This window comes from Oncorhynchus masou, chromosome 27 (genome assembly GCF_036934945.1).
Source record: "Oncorhynchus masou masou isolate Uvic2021 chromosome 27, UVic_Omas_1.1, whole genome shotgun sequence".
NCBI classification, from domain to species: domain Eukaryota; kingdom Metazoa; phylum Chordata; class Actinopteri; order Salmoniformes; family Salmonidae; genus Oncorhynchus; species Oncorhynchus masou.
The window spans coordinates 23,104,128-23,126,578 of NC_088238.1; the positions used below are offsets into that span (position 1 = coordinate 23,104,128).

General features: G+C 42.3%; 1 protein-coding gene across 1 annotated transcript; it reads right to left on the reverse strand.

The window, feature by feature from the left end:
• Positions 1-329: 329 nt before the first annotated feature.
• On the reverse strand, positions 330-13,929 carry LOC135515813 (putative ferric-chelate reductase 1). The gene is made up of 15 exons (XM_064939558.1): positions 13,642-13,929; positions 13,321-13,454; positions 5,370-5,467; positions 5,044-5,185; positions 3,606-3,800; positions 3,204-3,305; positions 2,876-3,020; positions 2,436-2,543; positions 2,168-2,283; positions 1,692-1,778; positions 1,434-1,525; positions 1,261-1,319; positions 978-1,115; positions 685-710; positions 330-552 (listed from the first exon to the last, which is right to left on the reverse strand). Exons 1-15 carry the CDS (start codon positions 13,832-13,834, stop codon positions 463-465), a joined length of 1,725 nt encoding a protein of 574 aa, XP_064795630.1. The 5' UTR covers positions 13,835-13,929; the 3' UTR covers positions 330-462.
• Positions 13,930-22,451: the final 8,522 nt, after the last annotated feature.

Genomic DNA, 22,451 nt, shown 5'->3' on the forward strand with positions numbered 1-22,451 from the left:
GTACAAAATAGTAATAATAAAGAAAAACCCTTGAATGAGTAGGTGTGTCCAAACTTTTGACTGGTACTGTATATCACAAAACTCATCATCAACTCAGGTTGGAGGACCTTCCTCATTCATAATCTCCTTTGGTGAGAAGGATTTCTCCATAATTTGTAACTTTTTTCTGTAGGTTCTTTTTGGTTGGGTTACTATATTGAATTTGCTCTGGGGGAAAAATTAAAAAATTTAACTCGGTCTTTCCTGAAAAAATTCCTCAATCTCCTTCTGTCATACTTATATGGAGGGATACTGTATAAATTGATGATCTGATCGCATTCAATCCTCAATCAATGGACAGATACTTTAATACATTTGACAACAAACAAATACAAAACGACTTAAAATATACTGTACAGTGAGCTATTTTATAGATATACTGTATCACAACATTCCGATCTCAGTCCATTGCTCAGCAGATCTTCACGACGAGCCAATTCCAACAAGTAGTGCCACCAAAAAGGCTATATTTCCAAGGAAAAACAAGACCAGCAGTAACAACTCCATTCTTGTCTGGGGGAGAAATGAAAAGTCAAGTACAGCCGTGGCAGACAAAATAGTTGTTAAGAATGAGTCACTTTTCTAATTCACTGACACAATAAGTACATTTAAATGTGTGGGATTAAATGGTGGGATTCAGCGTACCGATTCAGAAGCACTCTCTGCATGATCTAGAAGAACAACCAAAGTTATATTGAAGTATTTGAAAAGAAAAATAGAAACCTGCACACTTATCTTGCTTGTATCACTTTGTTTATTCAAGCATATGTGTCGGCCTCTTGTCCTCCATCAGAGCTTTTGACGTGCGCCAAGAGGCCGACAAAAGTTATATATGGCAGATCCACAATATGAGGTTATTCAATATTATAGGGGGGCTATATATCATCAACCTACATTTAACAAAATTAAGATCTATATCATTATGTATTTGATCTCACCATTGAGCTTCCAGCGCATGTGGAGTTCTAGCAGGATGTACAGCGTTGCCTCCCATCCAACAAACCCACCCATCACCTTCAGAAGCCAACTATCCTCAGAGGTGCTAAAATACGACAGCCCAGTGAAGATGGCTGCCACTGGAAGATAATGGTCAACACAATTACTAACATGGTAGTAGTGCAACAGCAAACATGTTTGACAGATATTGGCTGAGAAGATACGGTACTTTGTACTATGCTAATAAAATCCAACAAAAACAATGTCATGATCACAGTTCCTCACCAGCTAAAACTTTTATTGCCACTGCATTCAAAGCATGCGACCAATTGAAGAGGAATCGCCTGTGAAAAAAAAAACACAAATATAATACATTACCTTGAGAAAACAAGCCACTTTTGGATTTACATACACATGAGCAAACTGGCATACACTCGGTATGAGTCTGTATCCCTTACCAGTGATGATGAGGTCCACATCGGAACATGGCAGCGATAGGCTGGAAGAAGGCCAGGATCATAACGATGCAGCCCAACACAGGATGGGCTCCCTATAAACACACTGGGCTCATAAACTGTCTCTCATAACTATTTCAATTATCGCAGCCTTCCATAATAGAGTAGGTTTCATAAAACTGTAGACGGCACAGCATTTGTCAGATAGGTCTGTTTGTTTTAAATAACAATCGGCTCGCAGTAAAGGTTTATGATACATACCCCACTCCAGCCTCCAACTTCTGAGAAGGCCAAAATGAAGGCGATGATGGTGGCGGCAACAGTGAGTGTCATAAGAGAAACGTGCGCCTGAGGAACATGCAAGTCAAGAGTACAGATTATGTGGCATTATTATTTGGAACTAAAAACATTACTAATGTTTATGTTCATAATCTTATATATATTTTTTTTTCTTATTGTTGTTGTATTGTCGAGAAGGAACCTGCAAGTCAGCATTTGGTTGGACAGTGTATGCCATGTGTATCCCGTACATACGACTAATACAACTTGAAACTTGAAACATGACAGACGTCAGTCTGCTTGCTTAATTAACATCATAGCTTCCTCGCCTGCTTGACACACTATATGTGGAAAAGGCACCAATTCGATAGCAGTGAAAACATTTCAAGTACAATCTAACTTACGGTACAATCTCATTTTGTTACACTTTTACACTTGACAGTATTATAGAAACTCACCAGAAACCAAACATCTTTCCCAAAATAATGTTTCCCCTTGGCCACACCTTTCAGATACCTGGCTATGATCATTCCCAAACTACCCGTGGTCATCCACGCTATCAACATCAGGGAACCTGAAGCACAACAGGATAATAAATCAATTATCCATAATCAATACACAAATCTATAAGCTTGTATATATAGTTATAATCAGTGTATTACCGTATAACAATTTGTTTGAGGTTATGCATGCAAACTCTCCTCACTAAGGAAACGGCAACCTTACCATGTGCTTTAATAATAGGTGGCTCTTTTTCACTTGTAACAACTTGAGGACTTGAAATGTCCACTTTGGTGTCACTGATGAAGGTGCCAGTATGAACGCCGATTGTCCCTGTCAAAGTCAACCGAAAAGTGAAATGGAAGAGAAATAGAATGAAATTATATTATGAAACATATGACTGCTTGACTGAAGCGGACCTCTTTCTTCATCAGTACCAGGCCCACCATATTTGAATCCTTATTAGATAACAGGGCCCGTATTGATAAAATATCTCAGAGTAGGAGTGCTGATTTAAGATCCCATCTTCCATGTCCATGTAATGTCACTCATTATTATCTAAAGATGTCATAGCACTATGTAAATAAAATGACAGAGGGATACAACCACTTCCTCTGTACCAGTACTGGTGCTACTGCGCTGTAAGCTTTTGGCTCATACTATACCACTACTGGAGGGTCCGTGAACGATCATGAGATAGTAGAGGGAACTGGACCCTGCGGATCGCTGAGTTGAAATGGGGTTCCTCGTCGTGAAGGAACAGCTAATGATACTATTATTCACTGAGGATTTAACATCAGAAACATTTCCCTAGAAAAGGACAAACAAGAGACATTTGAGTCATTACTTTGATTGTTTTGCGAGTAATTATAGCATCAGGGTTGGGGGTACATTCCATTTCAAATCAGTCAAAATCAGAACTTTAATTCCAGTCCATATTCCAATTTCTATCATCCTCTTTGCATTTCATATGTCATAATAGCAAGCAAGTACCAGAGGAAGTATGTCCGGTATCTTCCTTCCTGTTGAAAAGGCGTGTTGCAATTGGATGAGCCCGCCACTGTCCCGTCCACAAATATAGATGTCATCATTTCCCTTATGTGATGCAAAGGAAAACAGATTATGAGAGGAACACAATCAACCCTGCCACAGGCTACTTGAAGGTGCAGGGTACAATAAACAAAAATTCATAAAATAAAAATAGCATACTGTTGAATGCTCCTGCAGTTTATAGGCTGCCTTTCAACTGCCCTCATACAATCCCTCTTCGTTGTAAAAATAAACTTGTTCACAGTTTTCATTGAAGCGAAAGTATCTGGACGAGTGCCTCGAAATTTAAATAAGCATATTGAATTGCAGGATGTGCATGCATTACTTCTGAAAAGGCTACATTACCATCCTCTGGTCATCTGAGAAGCCGATGGCGATGTAGCCATCTGAAGGGCCAGTCATCTCCAACTGGACGGCTGTGTCACCGGGAGAAGTCATAGCAGACAGGAAGTAACAGTCTGGGCTGACCCCAGGGTCACAGTTCAGAGGTTGGCTGAAACAGACCTTAGTGCTGCCACATCCAGTGCTGGAGTTGGACAACTATTACAAACATATTCAACGTTATTGTAAAGCACTTTGGGACAACTGATGTAAAAATAAATGTTATTGTTGGTTTGAAAATGTAATATGACAATATTGTCTGAGTGAGCGGCAGGTTGCCTAGCGGTTAGAGCGTTGGGCCAGTAACTGAAAGGCTGCTATTTCGAATCCCTGACCCAACAAGGTGAAACATCTGTTGATCTGCCTTTGAGCAAGGCACTTAATCCTAATTGCTCCAGGGTCGCCGTCAATGACCCCACTCTCAGGGGGAGTTGGGAAAATGCAAAAACCACATTTCCATTTCTCACCTCACGCTCGTACAGGTTACCCACTTCTACATGCAATGAAACAGGACAAATACAAATATCCCTCTTTGATAGACTATCAATTACACTTGTGATACATTGTTAAGACAATTTTATGTTTTAGATAAAAACATATCTGTACTATTATCTATTACCATAAGTACTAAGGATTTCAATGGAAATACTGAGTACATTTACATGCACACTAATAATTCGATATTAAACTGATTATGGCAGTACGCCGAGTATGGCATTAGTCATGTAAACAACTTACTCTGCTTATCTTAATTGGCATAAGTTCATAATCTAAGTAAGCACACGCCGATTAAAACATCTGGTTTCTGAGCAACCTTTAGAATTATTAGGACCTGTACACTTAGAAAAAAGGGTTCCAAAAGGGTTCTGCAGCTGTCCCCATAGAACGGGACTTTAAGGTTCCAGGGTAGAACTCTTTTGCGTTCTATGTAGAACCCTCTGGGAAAAGGGTTCTACATGGAACCCAAAATGATTCTACTTGGAACCAAAAGGGTTCTACATGGAACCAAAAGGGGTTCTTCAAAGGGTTCTCCTGTGGGGACAGCCGAATAACCCTTAAGGGTAAACACTTTAATCGTAGCTCCAGCGGTGTATTTGATCTGCGCATGTGATAAAACCAGCAGTGCAAGCCTCCCTCCTTTGCACAAGTGAAGGGAGTTAAACATGTCAGAAGTCAGAATCAAATTAGGCTTCCCAAAAATAACATGGTAGCACGTATATTTTGATTGGCAATTTTCTGCCTTTATCAAAGTCCCATCAGTAGCCTGATTTCGTGTCCATATAAACAGGATTATTAGGGAAATCATTCTTCTTGCAAAGCATGCAAATGTTTTAATCAAATTATTATATTAATCTGAATGTTCACAATAATCGTATTATTGTGTGCATGTAATCTTACTCACTTTTGAGGATGAGGCGAAGGAGGAGGTAGAGGTGATGGATATGGATGTGCTGTTAGTTGGGGGTGCAGCAGTGATGTTGTATGTGACTGGAGAACTTCTCACTCCAACCCAGAAGGTGGAGTAATCTTTTACAAAGGATGCACTGTAAAAATGGCATGGCAGAACATGTAGTAAAGCAATGTAATAACATTAAGAGACGGATTTTCCATTGAAAGTGCGTTTTAGCCGAGAACGATGCTTAATCTGTGTACCGGAAACCGGGCCCCAAGCTATAAGACGTGAACATTCTGCTTCATGAGCTAGGGGATATTGGATGGGTGAATCACCTGAATTGGATGGAGTTGAGGTTGCCTGATATGTGGGCCCTCCATATTCCCTGGATGGAGGATTTAGGTGAATCTGATGTGTGAGAAACTGCAGAATTCTGAGAAAAGGAGAAAAAAAAGGATCCATGTAGATTGTTCTGGCTATTCTCACATACACATTTAATTGGGAGGAGGGATGTTTGTTATGCTTTTGACTTTTTTTGGGGTGGGGGGGGCATCATGATGAAAGTGGCCATTTTAGGCCCTTTTAGACCTACAGTGCATTGGGAAAGTATTCAGACACCTTGACTTTTGCCAAATAATGTTATTTTACAGCCTTAATCTAAAATGTATTAAATTAAATGTTTTCATTGTCAATCTACACACAATACCCCATAATGGTATTTTTAGAAATAACTTATTTACATAAGTATACAGAGCTTTTTCCATGGAGCCTCTAAATTGAGCTAAGGTGCATCCTGTTTCCATTGATAATCCTTGAGATGTTTCTACAACTTGATTGGAGTCCACCTGTGGTAAATTCAATTAATTGGACATGATTTGGAAAGGCACACACCTGGCTATATAAGGTCCAACAATTGACATTGCATGTCAGAGCAAAAACCAAGCCATTAAGTCTAAGGAATTGTCCGTAGAGCTCCGAGACAGGATTGTGTCGAGGGAAGAGTAACAAAACATTTCTGCAGCATTGAAGGTCCCCAAGAACACATTGGCCTCCATCATTCTTAAATGGAAGACGTTTGGAATAACCAAGACTTCTCAGTCTACTTGCCCCAGGAAATAGGGGAACCCTTAAGGTGCCTGCTACAATCAGGTTTCTGAGTTTTACCTGGTTACATTCAGGAAGAAGAAAAAAATTGCCCCACCACTCTGGGACCTGTGACGCCACCTTTGAGTTATGATACATGTTATGAGCACCACCAACACAGTGAATGGAAACATGGATTCAAATGGAACTCTGTTTGCTGGTGATTTGCCGAATGTGCAATCATAAAGGTCGCCGGAACTATTCCCACCTGAGATTCAGGCAGTATACATACAGTACCAGTCAAAAGTTTGGACACACCTACTTATTCAAGGGTTTTTCTGTATTCTTACTATTTTCTACATTGTAGAATAACAGTGAAGACATCAAAACTATGGAATAACACATATGGAATCATGTCGCAACCAAAGAAGTGTTAAATAAATCAAAATATGTTTTATATTTGAGATTATTCAAAGTAGCCACCCTTTGCCTTGATGACAGCTTTACACACTCTTGGAACTCTTTCTGGAATGCATTAACAGGTGTGCCTTGTTAAAAGTTGTTAAAAGGTTCCTCCTTAATGCATTTGAGCCAATCAGCTTTGTTGTGACAAGGTAGGGGTGGTATACAGAAGATAGCCCTATTTGATAAAAGACTTACCTAGTTAAATAAAGGTGAAATAAAAGGTAAAAAATTTAACTTAGCCTGAACACCCGATGTTGTATTGCATAGAATTCTAATCTGGGCAGATATGTGCGTTTGGTTGAGCAAAGTTTCCTCTCACGACCTCTACCAACCAGAATGATGAATAAAATGATACTTTACCGGTTGTCCGTGAAATCAAATATCAACTATCCACAGAGTAGTGTTATCAACCTGACCTTCAGTATGCTGGTCTGTATTTAATTTTTATTAACATTTTTTTATTTCCAATAAAGATGCAATTCACATGTGACAAACACTTGCACAATATGGCCGAGCCTAGCCGAACTTCAGAGGAAACGTTCCCTTTGTCGACTACATTCAGCTATTGTTTACATATTGTGCATCACGCGCAATGTGTCAACAGATTGAAAATACAAGCGACAGAACCTACCTGCACCGCAAACATTTGTGTAAGTTAAAGGTTTCCAGACCTGCGTGAGCTGCTGATGGAATAATCAGATACAACCAGAGAAGGTCCATGGGAGCAGCCGACTGAAGGGGCGGCTGGAGAACTGGTGGAGGGCCCAGAACCAAATCCAACCATGGTAACCTGGAGAGGCGGGACAAAGACCTCAAGCAGGCGATCCAGGGTCTATGACAATCTATCCTCACATCCCTCACGTCTCCCAAGCGGAGCTTGCCAGCCAGAGCCCATGAATGGGTCTGCCAACACCAAGTCGACTGAGGATCGACGTAGCAGGGACTTCAACTCCACAGCAGAGTTTTGAAGTAGCAATGATGTTAACCTCAACCCCAGCACCAGGAGACAAGTCCAGCAGCACCCATGTCAACCCTCCAGCATTCCTGAGGAAGGAGCCGAAAATGCCTTCTTACCAGCAGAGGGTGGACATTGTAAATTACCTGCTGAGGTTTTTAACGAATGGCCAAGGCTTGGCGGTGGCAAGAGGCCATCTAAATCCATTGCTCAAGGGAAAAGCCAGAGAGGCTTACACAGCAACTGATGAGGGGTTGTCCAAAGTCTACAAGGACCTGAAGGAAGCACTGCTGGTGAAGTTGGACATCTCCCCAGAGACCTACCTTCAACGCTTCAGGGCTGGATCAACACCATCGAGAGAGTCACAGACGAAGACTTTCCACCGCCTCAGGGACTTCTACTGCCGATGGGGTCGACCGGAGGAGAAGACACAGGACAAGATTGGTGAGGTCGTCATCCTCAAGCAACTTCTACACAACACTCGGATCCGAGAGCACGAGCCCAAGGATGGGCTTATGGCGGCCAAGTGGGCACTGCAGTACCTCAACATACGAAAAGGGGGCCCATCACGACCTGCAGCATCCCTCCAAGAAGCTTCAGAGGCATAAGGGACACCAGGAACACCAAAGACGGTGGAGGTAACTCTGGGGGGGTTGTGTCTGGGAGGAGTAAGTAAGGGATCATGCAGTTTATTCAGATGGGAGAGACCTGTTTTTACTGTCAGCAGCAAGGGCACAAAGCTTCAATGTGTCCACCACGTAAGTCCAAGCTCTCAGGTTACTGTTAAGTGCCCAGAGAGGGAGATGGTGTTCAGGATAGGCAGAGTGGGGGAGAGTCAGTCTTGCTACCTGTGAAAGCAAATGGTCAAATTCTCACTGAAGTGCTTACTAGTAGTTCCCCGTCTCTGACGCAGACCTTTGGAAAATATACATTTTAAAAACTCCAATCAATTTAATATAACCTACACAATCACAATAAATCCATAATTTATTTAAGGCAGGTCTAACAAAACATGATATGAAGAAAATGTAGTCTGTCACGCCCTGGCCTTAGTTATCTTTGTTTTCTTTATTATTTTGGTTAGGTCAGGGTGTGACATGGGGGATGTGTGTGTTTTGTCTGGTCTAGGGGTTTGGTCTATGTTTATGGGGCTGTTTCCTTTCTAGGTAGTTTGTAGGTCTATGGTTGCCTAGATTGGTTCTCAATTAGTGGCAGCTGTCAATCGTTGTCTCTGATTGGGAACCATATTTAGGCAGCCATATCCTGTGGGTACTTTGTGGGTGTTTGTCTTCTGTCTTTGTGTCATTGCACCAGATAGGACTGTTTCGGTTTTCACATTTGTTGCTTTGTATTTTGTAGTGTTCTCGTGTATGGTCTTTATTAAACATGTTGAACTCTAACCACGCTGCATTTTGGTCCTCCTCTCCTTCAGCGGAAGAAAGCCGTTACAATTTCAGAAGAACAAAATAGCATATTCTGAGTGGTCCATATGTTAGGCCCTGATCTGGCAATGTCATATGGCTGTGGGCTACAATAGCTAATTTAATAATTCCTGTGGCATTATTTTAAAATATTTTATAGTAAGAAGAATACAATTCAACATAGCTGAATAAATAGAAATTATATTTCTGAGGGAGTGGGTACATGTGGCTATTCTATATTGAGAGGTTAACAAAGTGATCATTAGAAACAGGTCCTCCATATACTTAATTTAGAGTTAATTATGCAACTTTAGTTGTGATACAAACCTTAGGCTATACAGTGCCTTCAGAAAGTATTCACACCCCTTGACTTTTTCCACATTTTGTTGTGTTACAAAATGGGATTAAAATTGATTTGTCATTTTTTTTTGTCAACGATCAACACAAAATGCTCTAATGTCAAATTGGAAGAAAAAGCCTAACATTGTAAAAGATTCATTAAAAATAAAACACAAAAATATCATGATTAGACAGGTATTCAACCCCCTGAGTCAATACATGTTAGAATCACCTTTGGCAGCGTTTACAGCTGTGAGTCTTTCTTGCTAAGTCTATAAGAGCTTTCCACACCTAGATTGTGCAACATTTACCCATTATTATTTTATTTAACTCTTCATGTTTTGTCAAATTGGTTGCTAATCATTGCTAGACAACCATTTTCAGGTCTTGCCATAGATTTTACAAGCAGATTTAAAAGGACTGGACCCTTTTTTTTTTTAAATGTTTGCCCAAAATGACATACCCAAATCTAACTGCCTGTAGCTCAGGACCTGAAGCAAGGATATGCATATTCTTGATACCATTTGAAAGGAAACACTTTGAAGTTTGTGGGAAATATTCTTGTTACTTAGGACCTCATGCTAATCACATTATCCTATGTTAGCTCAACCGTCCCGCGCCCGGGGGGGGGGCACCGATCCTGTAGAAGTTAAGTCAAAACTGTAACTCGACCACTCCGGAACATTCACTGTCATCTTGGTATGCAACTCCAGTGTCATTTTAGCCTTTTGTTTTAGGTTCTTGTCCTGCTGAAAGGTGAATTCATCTCCCAGTGAGGGAAAGCAGACTGAACCAGGTTTTCCTCTAGGATTTTGCCAGTGCTTAGCTCCTTTTCCATTTATTTTTATCGTTACAAGCATACCCATAACATGACGCAGCCAGCACTATGCTTGAAAATATGTAGCGTGGTACTCAGTAATGTGTTGTATTTGCCCCAAATTTGTATTCAGGACAAAAAGTGAATTGCAAACAGGATGCATGTTTTGGAATATTTTTTATTCTGTACATGCTTCCATCTTTTCACTGTGTCAATTAGATTAGTACTGTGGATTAACTACAATGTTGTTGATCCATCCACAGTTCTCCTATCACAGCCATTAAAGTCTCCTGCTCAATGAGATCATTTTGTTTCGTCTCGTTTTAGTCAACTGAAATGAAAAGTAATTGTTGCTTAAGAATAGTTTTTTTCTGGGTCTATTTAGTCAGCTATAGTCTTGTCAGTTGCCACTGACAAATAGGTGTTTGACATATTTTAGTCACTATTTTTGATCTGCACTGATTATGCACAATTACAGGATGTGCTCTCCTAACACACACACAGTTTTGTATTGCTATCCTTGTGGGAAGCAAAGAATTGATTCCCATCCAAAATCCTATTTTCCCTAACCCTAAATCTAACCCTAACCATAACCCTAAACCCCTAATCCTAAAACTATACCTAATCATAACTCCTAACCCCAACCCTAATTGTAACCCTAAACCTAATCCCGAAGCCTAAAATGGGGTTTTTCCTCATGGGGACTGGCAAAATGTCCCAGAATTTTCCACAACCTTACATAAATATCCTTTTTCTCAGCCACTTTACCCTTGATTGTATGCTTTTAACTACCTCATCTACATTTGAAGTCAGAAATGTACATACACTTAGGTTGGAGTCATTAAAACTTGATTTTCAACCACTCCACAAATGTCTTGTTAACAAACTATAGTTTTGGCAAGTTGGTTAGGACATCTACTTTGTGCATGACACAAGTAACTTTTACAACAATTGTTTACAGACAGATTATTTCACTTATAATTCACTGTATCACAATTCCAGTTTACATACACTAAGTTGACTGTGCCTTTAAACAGCTTGGAAAATTCCAGAAAATGATGTCATGGCTTTAGAAGCTTCTGCTAATTGACATCATTTGAGTCAATTGGAGGTGTACCTGTGGATGTATTTCAAGGCCTACCTTCAAACTCTGTGCCTCTTTTTGACATCATGGGAAAATCAAAAGAAATCAGCCAAGACCTCCACAAGTCTGATTCATCCTTGGGAGCAATTTCCAAACGCCTGAAGGTACCACGTTCATCTGTACAAACAATAGTACGCAAGTATAAACACCATGGGACCACGCAGCCGTCATACCGCTCAGGAAGGAGGCGCGTTCTGTCTCCTAGAGTTTAACATACTTTGGGGCGAAAATTGCAAATAAATCCCAGAACAACAGCAAAGGACCTTGTGAAGATGCTGGAGGAAACAGGTACAAAAGTATCTATATCCACAGTAAAACGAGTCCTATATTGACATAACCTGAAAAGCTGCTCAGCAAGGATGAAGCCATTGCTCCAAAACCGCCATAAAGAAGCCAAACTACGGTTTGCAACTGCACATGGGTACAAAGATTGTACTTTTTGGAGAAATGTCCTCTGGTCTGATGAAACAAAATAGAACTGTTTGGCCATAATGACCATCGTTATGTTTGGAGGAAAAAGGGGGAAGCTTGCAAGATGAAGAACACCATCCCAACCGTGAAGCAAGGGGGTGGCAGTATCATGTTGTGGAGGTGCTTTGCAGCAGGAGGGACTGGTGCACTTCACAAAATAGATGGCGTCATGAGGTAGGAAAATTATGGGGATATATTGAAGCAACATTTCAAGACATCAATCAGGAAGTTAAAGCTTGGTCGCAAATGGGTCTTCCAAATGGACAATGACCCCAAGAATACTTCCAAAGTTGTAGCAAAATGGCTCAAAGACAACAAAATAAAGGTATTGGAGTGGCCATCACAAAGCCCTGACCTCAATCCCATAGAAAATGTGTGGGCAGAACTGAAAAAGCATGTGCGATCAAGGAGGCCTACAAACCTGACTCTGTTACACCAGCTCTGTCAGGAGGATTGGGCCAAAATTCACCCAACTTATTGTGGGAAGCTTGTGGAAGGCTACCTGAAATGTTTGACCCAAGTTAAACAATTTAAAGGCAATGCTACCAAATACTAATTGAGTGTATGTAAACTCTTACCCGCTGGGAATGTGATGAAAGTAATACAAACTGAAATAAACCATTCTCTCTACTATTATTCTGACATTTCACATTCTTAAAATAAAGTGGTGATCCTATCCTAATTTTTTGTAGGATTAAATGTCAGGAATTGTGAAAAACTGAGTTTAAATGTATTTGGCTAAGGTGTATGTAAACTTCCGACTTCAACTGTATCTCCAGTATCCCTGCAGTCATATCAGTACATGTACATTCTTGTGTTCTTTCTCTACTGGCATTGACACTTACATTTATTTTTATTTTTTACTTTTATATTGACACTGCTATTTTTTTTATACTGCATTGTTAAAGGTTTTCAGTGTAGACTTACAGCCTCTACTCTACCCGACAGGGTAGCAGGAGGACCCATGCAGGAACACGGAATAACTGATCTGTTTTTGTAAAACAAGAATGCCGTTTTCTTCTGTCTCATAAATACATGTGTAAGATCAAAACAACCATTACTGTTTCAATGTTATATGCAGAGGTGCAACTTTCCCATTCTGAAATTGCATTTTTTTTAACCATTATTTAACTAGGCAAGTCAGTTAAGAACAAATTCTTATTTACAATGACGGCCTACCCCGGCCAAACCCAGACAACGCTAGGCCAATTGTGCGCCACCCTATGGGACTCCATCACGGCCGGGTGTGATACAGCCTGGATTCGAACCAGGGTGTCTGTCGTGACACCTCAAGCACTGAGATGCAGTGCTGCGCCACTCGGGATCCCTATAATTGGAATGTGATACAAAACGAGGCAATGGTGTGCTTTAGGACCATGCGGATACCTCGGTGCAGTTGGGTAGGCTGTTTGGAGTGTTAATCCGAGTGGATAAAAATAATACAAAAAAAAAAAGTTATGCCCCTGGTTATATGTAATACTGTAGCTCTCATAACATAACAGAAAAGCAGACAATAGCTCAGGTGGTAATAGATAGGTGTGAATAAACAGAATTAAATGGAATTATACAGTCTCTATGGGAATAGACTCACAGGTAGTCCGTTGCAGGTGAGTAGCTGGGCCTCTCCACTTGTTACAGTGAAGGATCCCAGAGGACCGCTTCCTCCAATCTCTCTGGCTTGTAACATAAACCCAATGAATGGAGTGGAAGCTGCCAGGAGCCTGACTGTAAACAAAGGCGTTTAGTTGATTTAAACAACACCATAGAAAATGGAGACCGTTATTCATTCCATGTCTACTTTTCAGCATATCTACCCATAACAGCCAAACCATAGATTAATAAAACCAAAAGGCCTAGTGGTGAGGGTTCAATGAACCCTCCAGTAAAGAGAGAAAACTACATGATGTCTCACCTATGATTTCATCGCCCTCCTTGAAGCTGAACCGGTCAGTGGTGACAGAGAATGGAGCGGGGCTTTGCTGCGCGCCTTTTGTGTGTTGCGGTGTCATATTGTCACACGCCCCAGTTACCTTGCCGGAGCTGTAGCACCGTACCGCACGCAGACAACACACCAATAACACAATAATAAATATGCATCGTTCCATTTAGATTAAATTATTAAAACGAAAACTGCCTACTGATGGAGATCATAACCCACCGATGCCGGCAAATTGTGAAGTTTGGGTGAGGGGCAGAATTTGTATTATAGTGCCTTGTGGGTGGAGAGTAGACTTGTCGCGACAGGTTATGCTGCGTTCATAACCAAGTGGGATGGTGGAAAGGACCAATTGTGACGTCGTAAATACAAATTGGATGCATCCACTCCTTGACAGAATCCTGATTGGCTAATGGACAAGTTCGTCAACAAGCTCCATCAACCATAAACTAAAGTACAGCTATTATGCTTGTAAACAAATGATAGTGTTCAAAAAACACAGATTATTTTTAAGAAATAGTATTTTTTTGTTGCATTTAACTGCCGAAAATGCTGTTATCGAGGTCACTTCCTTGACTTCAGAGGTCAGCATGTGGGAGAAGTCGGAGCTCAGGTATGATAGACGAGTTTTCCTTTAGTAATTACCAGTTGGAGAGCCATTCAGGTGGATAAGGTAAATACCACCTTCCCACTGGGTTATGAAGGCAGGGTATAACAGGTTGCTTCCATAGAGATGTATAGAGCTGTTTTTTTATGTTATTGTTTGTTATTATGTTCCGGCCCCCTGACCATCCACTCAAGAAAAAAAATGGCCCGTGGCTGAATCTAGTTCCCATCCAGTTGACTACTTTAAAATGGTGAAAGTCCTCAATGGTGCTGCCCATGCTAAAACTGTTTTTTTGGGCACTCGAGACCTCTATAGAGTACCACAGTATGAGCCATTATACTCATAAAACCTAGTGGTCAAACAGGAAAAAGATTCCAATCGTTTTTTCACCATTCATTTTTCCCATAGGGGATTTTAGAAACATTTAAAATAAGAGCTGTGTTTCGTGTAGGCTTACCCTGGCGTGACGTTTTAATAACTGTAAATCTCTTGGACAAGTTGACATTTATCAAAATTTTGACCGCTTGGTTTTATGGGTATTAGTTCACCTCCACTGTGGGGCTGTATACATCTCTATGTTTGCTTCCCACAATACCGTACCAATGTTCCTTCCAGGCTTACGGTTTTCTACATTAGCTTTGGTGCAATTATCACAAGTACAGTGGGGCAAAAAAGTATTTAGTCAGTCACCAATTGTGCAAGTTCTCCCACTTAAAAAGATGAGAGAGGCCTGCAATTTTCGTCATAGGTACACTTCAACTATGACAAAATGAGAAAAAAAATCCAGAAAATCACGTAGGATTTTTAATGAATTTATTTGCAAATTATGGGTGAAATAAGTATTTGGTCACCTACAAACAAGCAAGATTTCTGGCTCTCACAGACCTGTAACTTCTTTCAGAGGCTCCTCTGTCCTCCACTCGTTACCTGTATTAATGGCACCTGTTTGAACTTGTTATCAATATAAAAGACACCTGTCCACAACCTCAAACAGTCACACTCCAAACTCCACTATGGCCAAGACCAAAGAGCTGTCAAAGGACACCAGAAACAAAATTGTAGACCTGCACCAGGCTGGGAAGACTGAATCTGCAATAGGTAAGCAGCTTGGTTTGAAGAAATCAACTGTGGGAGCAATTATTAGGAAATGGAAGACATACAAGACCACTGATAATCTTCCTCCATCTGGGGCTCCACGCAAGATCTCACCCCGTGGGTTCAAAATGAATACAAGAACGGTGAGCAAAAATCCCAGAACCACACGGGGGGACCGAGTGAATGACCTGGAGAGAGCTGGGACCAAAGTAACAAAGCCTACCATCAGCAACACACTACGCCGCCAGGGACTCAAATCCTGCAGTGCCAGACGTGTCCCCCTGCTTAAGCCAGTACATGTCCAGGCCTGTCTTAAGTTTGCTAGAGAGCATTTGGATGATCCAGAAGAAGATTCTCCCAATGTCACATGGTCAGATGAAACCAAAATATAACTTTTTGGTAAAAACTCAACTCGTCGTGTTTGGAGGACAAAGAATGCTGAGTTGCATCCAAAGAACACCATACCTACTGTGAAGCATGGGGGTGGAAACATCATGCTTTGGGGCTGTTTTTCTGCAAAGGGACCAGGACGACTGATCCATGTAAAGGAAAGAATGAATTGGGCCATGTATCGTGAGATTGAGTGAAAACCTCCTTCCATCAGCAAGGGAATTGAAGATGAAACATGGCTGGGTCTTTCAGCATGACAATGATCCCAAACACACCGCCCGGGCAACGAAGGAGTGACTTCATAAGAAGCATTTCAAGGTCCTGGAGTGGCCTAGCCAGTCTCCAGATCTCAACCCCATAGAAAATCTTTGGAGGGAGTTGAAAGCCCGTGTTTCCCAGCAACAGCCCCAAAACATCACTACTCTAGAGGAGATCTGCATGGAGGAATGGGCCAAAATACCAGCAACAGTGTGTGAAAACCTTGTGAAGACTTACAGAAAACGTTTGACCTCTGTCATTGCCAACAAAGGGTATACTAATTTGCAAATCATTTGCAAATAAATTCATTAAAAAATCCCACAATGTGATTTTCTGGATTTTTTTTCTAATTTTGTCTGTCATAGTTGAAGTGTACCTATGATGAAAATTACAGGCCTCATCTTTTTAAGTGGGAGAACTTGCACAATTGGTGGCTGACTAAATACTTTTTTGCCCCACTATATATGTGGTCAATTTTCTAAACTCTTAGTACAAAAATCCAAACCGATAACTGTAATCAAACAAAACAAAGGAATTGAAGGAAACATAACGTTTAGCAGCTACTAGTTTGAATCAAGCCCGTCTTGAGCATTTGGCCATTGGTTCTCATCGACATCACAGTAACTGTCCTCATTGTTCATAAACCTGGGGGAAAAAACATCAAGCCTCACATACAGTACCAGTCAAAAGTTTGGACACCTAGTCATTCAAGGGTTTTTCTTTATTTGTACTATTTTCTACATTGTAGAATAACAGTGAAGCCATCAAAACTATGAAATTACACATATGGAATCATGGAGTAACCAAAACAAGTGTTAAACAAATAAAAATATATTTTTGATTCTTCAAAGTACCCTTTGCCTTGATGACAGCTTTGCACAATGCTTTTCCAACAGTCTTGAAGGAGTTCCCACATATTCTGAGCACTTGTTTGCTGATTTTCCTTCACTCTGTAGACCAACTCATCCCAAATCATCTCAATTGGGTTGAGGTCAGGGGTGATTGCGGAGGCCAAGTCATCTGATACAGCACTCCATCCCTCCTTTGTCAAATAGCCCTTACACAGCCTGACTTGCCTAGTTAAATAAAGGTTAAATAAAATAAAATACATTGACACAGCCTGGAGGTGTGTTGGGTCATTGTCCTGTTGAAAAACAAATGATAGCCCCAGTAAGCGCTAACCAGATTGGATGGTGTATCACTGTATAATGCTGTGGTAGCCATGCTGGTTAAGCCTGCCTTGAATTTGAAATAAATCTATGACAGTCACCAGCAAGCACCCCCACAACTCCTCCTCCGTGCTTCATTGTGGGAACCACACTTGCAGAGATCATCTGTTCACCTACTCTGATAAAGACACAGCGGTTGGAACCAAAAATCTAAAATTTAGAATTATCAGACCAAAGGAAAGATTTCCACCAGTCTAATATCCATTGCTCGTGTTTCTTGGCACAAGCAAGCCTCTTATTGGTGTTCTTTAGTAATGGTTTCTTTGCAGCAATTCAACTTTGGCCTGATTCAAGCAGTCTCCTCTGAGCAGTTGATGTTGATGGATGACATCAAAAGTTACATTAAAAAAAACTGATTTTTCAAACACTATGAGATTCGCAGTAACATGGGGAAGCAAGAAAATACCCTCCCTCTGGCTAGAAACTCATTGACAGTTTTGAAAATCACAGTTTTTCTTACATTTGGACTTCTAATCTCCTCCCTCTGGCTAGAAACTCATTGCCAGTTTTGAAAATCACAGTTTCTTACATTTGGACTTTTCTTTTAATCCTTTTCACCACAGAAACACACCATTTTCACATGTAGGCCCCGGTTTGATGCTGGAGATAATATGTTGAAAAGTGGTTGCCATTTAACAATGCTGTTTATACAGTTTGTTGACATTCATCCAAGGACACCTTGACTTGCATTACACACCCTGCACTGCAGAAACAATTTCTCATGAAATCATGGTTATAGAAAAAGAGTTCTGTAAACGCGACCTGCTACAAGTAGGGAAAATGTTGTGGACAAAATGTAAATCTGACCATATCTCTGACAGTAACCCTGAATGATGAATGTGTGAACTATTTTGTCATCTTTTTGGCTAACCACAATGGAACATTCTAATCTTTAAAGGCATCTAATCTTTAAGGCAGAACAGGTTTAAGCAAAGTATAGTGCCATAGTTCTCAGGAAGTTGTACCTATGGCGATAGGAGGGACAGGAGGCGGATTGCTGATACTGCACTCTGCCTTTGTATGACCTTAACTACATGGGTAAAGCAAATGTGTTTATCCAACTTTCTTGGCCGTCTCGTGGTGTGTCATGATCTGATGGCCTGAACTCGGAACCCGATAGAATACCAAGGCAAACCGTAGTAACTGCAGTCAAAACATGGTTGAACAAAGCCAGAGTGCAGTAACTTTACTTACTGCTGTTTTCCTTAGTTTTTACTTGGATTTTGTAGTTACTGCAAATTTGACACTCAATTTTCTCTAAAACAGAAGAAAATTGAAACAATACACTTTGTGACAAGATAAAACAGATAACAATTAAGACCAAAGTCATTGTGTTAAGAAGAATACATCTCTGATCTTGTCCAAATCAGATTGTTTCAAACTTCCTGGGTAAAATAATAAATCATCATAATAGTATATGACAGTATATCATACTTTATATGTTAATACTTTACAAACATACATTTTCGTTATGTAGTTCTCAAAATCTGTAGTAGGAAAGACAGTTTAAAATCTATAGGTTTACCAAACGGTTAAGTGATTATGGACTGGGCATCCTCACTCAGCCCCTCTCCATTCCCATGGACGTTAGAGCACTGGACAGGTGCTATATAGGCCGGGTCACCCACAATTACCACCCCCATCAACTTATGTGTGTCAGAGAACCACAGCGAGACGATCCAATTCCTACTCATTAAGTCTCCTCAGGTTTCCATGGTATTGGGATTCTCTTGCCTCCAGCGAAACAAGCCCATAATGGGCTTGAGCCCATTCTGCCACACTCATTGCCAGAAGTCAGCGCAGCCTGCCCCGGGACGTCTTCCTAAGGGCTCGGAAGTTGCCCCGGACCTCTCCGCCATTCCCGAGGAGAACCAGGACATCCGGGAGGTGTTCAGTAAGGTCCGGGGCCACTTCGCTTCCGCCATACCGACCCTATGACTGCGGGATTGACCTTCTCCCAGGCACCATTCCTCCCCCGGGGACGACTGTACTCTCTGTTGGGTCCAAAGACAGAGGCTATGGAGACCTACATTGAGGACTCCCGAGCTGCAGGGTTCATTTGTCCTGCATTCTCCTCTGCCAGCGCAGGGTTCTTCTTTGTGGAGAAGGACAAAACCCTGCGCCCGTTCATCGACTACCAGAGCCTCAATGACATCATGGTGAAGAACTGCTACCCGCTACCACTCATCTCCTCGGCCTTCGAGCCGCTCCAGGGGGTCACCGTGTTCTCCAAGCTGGACCTACGGAATGCCTATCACCTGATGAGGATACGGGAAGAGAACGAGTTAAAGACTGCTTTCAACGCGGCCATCGGTCACTACGAGTATCTGGTCATGCCATTTGGCCTTAACACCCCAGCAGTGTTCCAGGCACTGGTCAATGATGTTCTCTGCGACATGTTGATAGCTCCAGGCAAGCTAGGTGAGCCCTGCTTTTCACCCAGTTCATGTTCTCCCTCTCATACGGACTGCTATCCAAGAAGCCGGATACACTGTCAAGCCGCTATAGCCCCACGGCTAAGAACACGGAACCATCCTTTACAACTAGTGCCTGGTGAGGGCACTCAGCAGGAGAATAGGGAAGCATTTCCGTGAGATGCAGCATTTGCAGCCGATCCCCGGGGGGGGGGCCAGGTAACCTGATGCGGTCGGCTCCTCAGTCCTTGAGTGGGCCCACTTCTCCAGGCTTGCCTGCCACCCAGGCTCCCGGGTGGACTCCTGCCTTTGTGCGACAACGCTTTTGGTGGTATACCATGGTTCCTGACGTCTCCGTGTTCGTTGCCGTATGCATGATCTGTGCGCAGAACAAGACTCCTCAGCAAGCTCCAGCTGGCGGCCTCCAACCTCTGCCTGTCCCTCAACGTCTCTAGACTTTGTCACGGGTCTCCCCCCATCTGATGACAACACCGCCATCCTGACAGTAGTGGACCGGTTTTCCAAAGCCGCCCACTTCATTCCTTTCCCCAAGCTACCCTCTCCCAAAGAGACGGCCCAGCTCCATGGACTCCCAGTGGACATGGTCCTCGACCGGGGTTCTCAGTTCTCGTCCCGGTTCTGGAAGGTGTTCTGCACACTCATTGGGTCGTCGGCCAGCCTGTCCTCCGGGTTCCACCCCCAGTCCAACGGCCTTTCGGAGCGAGCCAACCAAGACCTGGAGACGACTCTTCACTGCCAGGTCTCCACCAACCCCACAACCTGGAGTCAGCAACTAGTGTGGGTCGAATACGCTCGCAACACTCTCCCTTTGAGCATTCCCTGGGTTATCAGCCACCGCTCTTCCCTAAGCAAGAGGTTGGCATACCTTCGGCCACCCAGATGTTTGTCCGTCACTGTCGTTGTACCTGGAAGAGAGCCCGGTCGGCCCTTCTCAAGACCACCTCCAGGTATCGATGACAAGTGGACCACCAACGGACCCCGGGTTCGTCTCAGACAGAAGGTATGGCTATCCATCCGGGCTCTGCCCCTCCAGGTGTAGTCCCGTAAACTTTCCCCCCGGTTTATCGGACCCAACTCCAAGGTCATTAGCCCCTCTACTGTTTGTCTTAAGTTGCCCCGTACCCTCCGTATACAACCCACTTTTCATGTGTCTAGAATCAAAACCCATGTCTCATAGCCGTTTGTCTCCTGTTTCCAGGGGGCTACTGTCTGATCTGTTTCATCTGTCTTTGTGCTCGTCTCCACTCCCTCCAGGTGTATTTAGGGAAAGGAGGATACTTGTCAGTTGTGGTCGGTCCACACAATGTACAACTGAATGCATTCAACTGAAATGTGTCTTCCACATTTAACCCAACTTCTCTGAATCACAGAGGTGCGGAGGGCTGCCATAATCGACAGACACGTCGTCGGCGCCCGGGGAACAGTGGGTTAATTGCCTTGCTCAGGGGCAGAATGACAGATATTTTCCTTATCCGCTCGGGGATTCAATCAAGCAACCTTTCAGTTACTGGCCCAACGCTCTAACCACTAGGCTACCTGCCGCCTCTATTTATACCTGTGTACTCTATACAGTGTGTGCAAATTAAGTAAGATTAGGGAGGTAAGGCAATAAATAGGCCATAGTGGAGAAATCATTCCAATTTAGCAATTAATAACTGGAGTGGTAGATGTGCAGAAGATGGACGTACAAGTAGAAATACTGGGTGCAAAGGAGCAAAAATGATAGATGAGTTGTGTACAGGTACAATGATTTGTAAGCTGCTCTGATAGCTGATGCTTAAAGTTAGTGAGGGAGATATGAGTCTCCAGCTTAAGTGATGTTTGCAATTTGTTCCAATTATTGGCAGCAGAGAACTGGAAGGAAAGGCGGCCAAAGGAGGAATTGGCTTAGGGGGTGACCAGTGAAATATACCTGCTGGAGCGCATGGTACGGATGGGTGCTGCTATGGTGACCAGTGAGCTGAGATAAGGCCAGGCTTTACCTAGCAAAGACTTATAGATGACCTGGAGCCAGTGGGTTTGGAGACGAATATAAAGCGAGGGCCAGCCAACAAGAACATACAGGCCTCAGTGGTGGGTAGTATATGGGGTTGTGGTGACAAAACGGATGGCACTGTGAAGGACTGCTTCCAATTTGCTGAGTAGAGTGTTGGAGTCTATTTCGTAAATGACATCACCAAAGTCAAGGATCGGTAGGATAGTCAGTTTTACGAGGGTATGTTTGGCAGCATGAGTGAAGGATGCTTTGTTGCGAAATAGGAAACTGATTCTAGATTTCATTTTGGATTGGAGATGCTTAATGTGAGTCCGAAAGGATAGTTTACAGTCTAACCAGACACCTAGGTATTTGTAGTTGTCCACATATTCTAAGTCAGAAACCTCCAGAGTAGTAATGCTTGACGGGCAGGCAGGTGCAGGCAGCGATCGGTTGAAGAGCATGCATTTAGTTTTACTTTCATTTAAGAGCAGTTGGAGGCCACGAAGGAGAGTTGTATGGCATTGAAGCTCGTCTGGAGGTTTATTAACACAGTGTCCAAAGAAGTTCCAGAAGCATACAGAATGGTGTCGTCTGCGTAGAGTATAAAAAGTATATTGAAGGTAAAACGTTTTTAAAAAATACTTAAAAAGGTGGAGAAATCTCTTCGCCATTTCCTGGTTGCAATTTTTTAAAATCGTTTATCGAATTTCAGTTTGTGTGACAAAACTAGCAGGTGTAGAGCCCCAAACTCAACTCCGGACCTCGAAGCCAGTGCCACGGCATTTTTTCATTGT

Bases quoted from the DNA above. Each gene is read 5' to 3' on its own strand.
- LOC135515813 (XM_064939558.1), bottom strand. From the start codon at position 13,834: ATGGAACGATGCATATTTATTATTGTGTTATTGGTGTGTTGTCTGCGT. The intron at 5,468-13,320 runs GTGAGTCTATTC...TCCTTTTCTCAG, and splicing joins TCACCTGCAACGGACTACCT to AATTCTGCAGTTTCTCACAC. The intron at 3,306-3,605 runs GTAATGTAGCCT...GCATCACATAAG, and splicing joins TCTCAGATGACCAGAGGATG to GGAAATGATGACATCTATAT.